This window comes from Geospiza fortis, unplaced genomic scaffold, assembly GCF_000277835.1.
Source record: "Geospiza fortis unplaced genomic scaffold, GeoFor_1.0 scaffold383, whole genome shotgun sequence".
Lineage (NCBI taxonomy): Eukaryota > Metazoa > Chordata > Aves > Passeriformes > Thraupidae > Geospiza > Geospiza fortis.
In genome coordinates, this window is record NW_005054484.1 from 323341 (window position 1) to 327681 (window position 4341).

The window sequence follows — 4341 nt, forward strand, 5'->3', positions numbered from 1 at the left end:
GGGGATGATCTCTGGTCCATGCTGAGCCCAGGGCTGGGGGGTCTCAGCTGCCTCTCCCTGGCTGCACCCCGGGCTCGGGGGGTCTCAGCTCCAGCCCCTGGAGCAGCTCCTGCCCCTCCTGCCCTGCCCTGGGCTCTGCAGAGCTGCTCCTCTCACACATCCTCCCTGCTCTCAGCCAGCTGCAGTTCCAGGGGGATTTCCTCCCCCTTCCCAAGTGTCCCCAGAGGTGCTGCTGCTGTCACTGAGGGGCCCAGCCTTGGCCAGGGCCGGGTCTGTCCTGGAGCCGCTGGAATTGGCTCTGCCGGCCACAGGGGAAGCTTCTGGCAGCTTCTCACAGAGCCCCCAGCACCTCAACCTGGCCATGCCAGCCCAGTGCAAGTGAGCTCCCAGATTTGACCTTTAGCTTGTGCTTCTGCCAGTGTCTGTGATCCCACTTCAGATTGTCTTTGTTAAACAGTGCCCTTGATTGTTTGAGGCATCTCAGATGGCATCTTAGCATGAGTTGTTGAGTTTATAAGAAGTCTTCTAGATTAAGGATTAGAAATAAAGTTGAATTTCATTTCAGATTTTGCAAATTTAAATCTAAACTTAAAGATCTTGTGATAATTGAGTTTTGCATAACACTTAGTGAAGCCATGTATTGGAAGATGTAAAGAGGAATCGCAGTCGGTATTGTGAAAAACTTGGCTTTTGTGTAGTGTTTGTTCAAATGTTATTGGGGTATTTTCTTCTTTTTAGTTGATAGTGGCCAAGTTTATTGACAGGAATGAAAAATGTATGGAACTTACTTGTCAACAGTGAGCTCTAGTGCAGAACCTGTGCTGCTGGTACCTGCAGGGTTGGTCAGTAGGTGGTTCTGCAGTACAAAGTACAAGTTTTGTTCCCAAGGATTTGCATACTAACCTCTGACAGTTTGAATATGCAATGCAATCTCTAAAATTGCTAGTCCTGCCTTGGCAGTGACAAATAATCTTTGGTTCTTTTGATTGTTTCCTCCATATTCAAGTGACTTGCTTTTCCAAATGCAGCCTCGTGTATTCCTCGAAATAGAGAGAAGCTTGTTTGTGCACAGCAGGTAGAGGGGATTCTCTCCCAAGCTTTGCCTCCCTATTCATGTGCCCAGAGCTCTGGGGAGAAGGAAAGTGGAGATGTTGTCTAAGCAGTGAATTTATAGGACACAGAGTTTTTCTGCACTGCGAACAAATCCAGTGTGCTCTGACAGCCTAAGTGGAAGTGACTTGTTGCACCCTGGAATCAGAGTCACTTGTGTTAAAGTGTGACTTGGACAGGCAGAACAAGCCTTGGGACTCCCCTCTTACAGGCTGTCCCTCCTGGGATCCTCCTTTCCCCTTTCCCCTGAGCTGTGTGCACAGAGCCAGCTCAGGTCTGTGTGGAGCTACAGCTCTCCCAAGCTTTGCCTCCCTATTTAGGTGCCTAGAGGTCTGGGGTGAGGGAAAGTAGAGATGTTGTCTAAGGAGTGAATTTATAGGACACAGAGTTGCACAATTCCAATGTGCTCTGACAGCCTAAGTGGAAGTGACTTGTTGCACCCTGGAATCAGAGTATTGGCTGTGTTACCTGTGTGACCTGGGCAGGTAGAACAAGCCTTGGGACCCCCCCCTTGCAGGCTGTCCCTCCTGGAATCCTCCTTTTCCCTGTAGCACTGAGCTGTGTGCACAGAGCCAGCTCAGCCTGGGTGCCTCATTGCTCCTTCATGGTCTGGCTTGCTGCCTGCCAGTGTCTGAGCACAGGGCAAAAGGCTCTTCAGTGTTACTTCTGTGTATTTAGGGAATGTAAAAACTAATAAAAAATAATAGTTAAGTTTGAAAATGTATTTCTTTCTAACTCTTCTGGTAATTTCAGAATTTAGTAGCATCCTACCAAACCTCAGCAGCTTTTCCTCAAGGAACACCATGAATTCTTTTAGATTCTTCCAGGAGGAACTTGACACACTTGTTGTGATTTTTTGTTAAAATAATATTGATAATTTTTGTTTTCTCTTTGACATTTCTCATGAGATCTGTTTACAAGTTTCCTTCATAGAAAACACACCTTTTTCTTTCTAAATCTTTTTTATCAGTTCTCGAAGAATTCATGTTGGGAATCCTTTGAGTATCTTCTGGCAACTTGTAGCTGTCACTTGAAGATCATTTCCATGATACTTAAGAATTTCTCCAGGCTAGTTCCTTGTTATGTTTCTCATCCCTTCATTTCAGACTTACCTTTTTAACCCCTCTAAATTTTGGATCCACGTTAATAAACCATTGCATTACTTTGTTTGCAGTTCTCTGGTGGTGAGGGATTTCTTCATATCCAGCACTTTAGTAGATTTTACTGCCATTTTCTATTCAAGGCTTTTGTCACTATTGATTTTTAAAACCAAGGGTGAATTTAGTTTCCAAGTTTCACAGTTTGCTGCTGAGGTTTGGCACATGGGAATACATTCTTAGTTGGGCATTATAATAGTGAAAATTTATATTTTAATTATGTGCAGTTTTATTTTCCAGTATGTTCCTGTGATGAAAAATGGGCATTTATTAGCTGAGAAAAATTCTCTAGCTTGCAGTCTCACTCTGTATTTGTGGATTTCTGGCTGCAGCTCTTGCCTGGAAGCTGATAGCTGCCAGAAATGCCCCTGGTTATCTGCTTTTTTCCTAAATCCTCACTTCTGGAAGCCCAGACTGATAAGGGGGCAAATATCACAGGCAAGCTAAGTTCTTAGGCTGGAAATTGATTATAAGCAAGTGAATTAGATACACAATATTTATATTTCAAATGCAGCACTCATTAGGTAGATATAATTTTATTCAACCAGTATTTTAAAATACTTGGTCATTTTTATAATGAAGAAAAGAGGCGTAGGGTCTTTAAAACAGAAGAAGCTTTTGTGGTCTTTCTTAGAAAAAAACAGATAATTCTGCCTCTTCATGATGATGCTGTTTATTGTCTCTAGGCTATCTCAGCATGGAAGGCATCCCTAGTCAAGATTTTAAAAATCTTGAAAGCTATACAAACAAAAAAAAGGGGTTTGTTCAGATGTCAGGTAGATTTATTTGATTTGTTTTCTTTCCTCCTTTTTTCCCCCAAGTACAGAAGATTGATATCCAGTAGATGATGTTGCTGGACTGATTTGTAAGGAATCCTTGGGGCTTTGAATGCCTGCCTGGGCTTCTGTTCCTTTTGGAGATATTTTAGAGTACACTAGATGTTCTTTGGAGAAGTATTTAATAGACAATGTAAGAATCTAAAATAAGCAGTTCTTTATAAAATATGAATTTTAGAGGCATGAATTAAAATTTAAATCAAAGAAAACTAGTTTTATCTTGTGAGAAGCAACATCAGCCATGATTTATTACTCTATCCACTTAGAAAAATTGTCTTTTTCAAGTGTGTGAATGCAAATCTTAATAAATGCAAGTTATAAGACACCAGTGTGTCCTCCATTTTTAGTAATGTGTGGTTCTCATTTTGTCATAATTGCCATGTTGTGTGATGCATTTCGTTTATAATGGTATTTACCTTCCTGCAGAATTAAGTAACTTCTCTGGAGACAATTTTTAATTCCTAAATCTTGTCCTTTTGTAAGATGGCAAGAGATTTCAGTCTTGCAATGAAAATAAATCACAAAATAAGTAATATGATTGCTAAAAAAGATAAATTTCCTGAGCTATAGAATGTACTATTGACTGAAAGGCTGTAGGTCAGTCATTTTCCTTTGTCTGCTCTTCATATTGCAGTTGCTGTCTGGATACAGAGTCTGTGTTCTATGACAAAGGCTCTCCCGGTGCTTAGATTTTGTTTCTCTGCAAGTCAATTTCTGTATAATCCAATCTGAAGTTAAGAATATTTTTCTGCTTTCTAAATTTTCTGTCCATATTAATTCCATAAAGAAAAAGCACTACAACAGGCCCATAAATACCAAGAGGACCAGTATGTGTTACTGGCAATGATAAACTCAAATATTGATGAATACTGACATGTAAATATTACAACTGAATTAATGCATCAATGTTTTTGCAGGTCACATTTGTTTTTTCTAATCTTTTCCATATAGCTCTATGACTAATAGCTTTCAGGAGAAGTACTGCAAAGCTGTCATTGAACATGAGAAAGCTGATTTTTCCAGTATTTGTGAATATACATATAAAAACACATTACTAGGTTTGATTTTTTTTTCTTAGTATTAATAATTATTAAAAATCCTTGGAGATCAAGTTACTAAGGAGAAAAAAACTAAAACTCTCATTTTTCCTTTCTCAGCAGCCAACGTCCGTGGGCACCTCCAGTGTCCGCCTGGGGCTCCCGGTGCAGGCCAAGGTGGTGCCATCAACAGCGGCGCCC

The 4341-nt window shown here is 40.8% G+C and overlaps 1 protein-coding gene across 1 annotated transcript in view; it reads left to right on the plus strand.

Moving 5' to 3' along the window:
* Positions 1 to 4341, plus strand: part of LOC106631996 (transcription initiation factor TFIID subunit 4-like) — a gene marked incomplete at its 5' end in the record, with an annotated part of 149635 nt that overhangs the window by 14141 nt on the left and 131153 nt on the right. The window contains one exon of the mRNA XM_031063187.1: positions 4261 to 4335. Within this exon, the coding sequence (XP_030919047.1) occupies positions 4261 to 4335 (75 nt within the window). The remainder of the gene's footprint in view (positions 1 to 4260; positions 4336 to 4341) is intronic.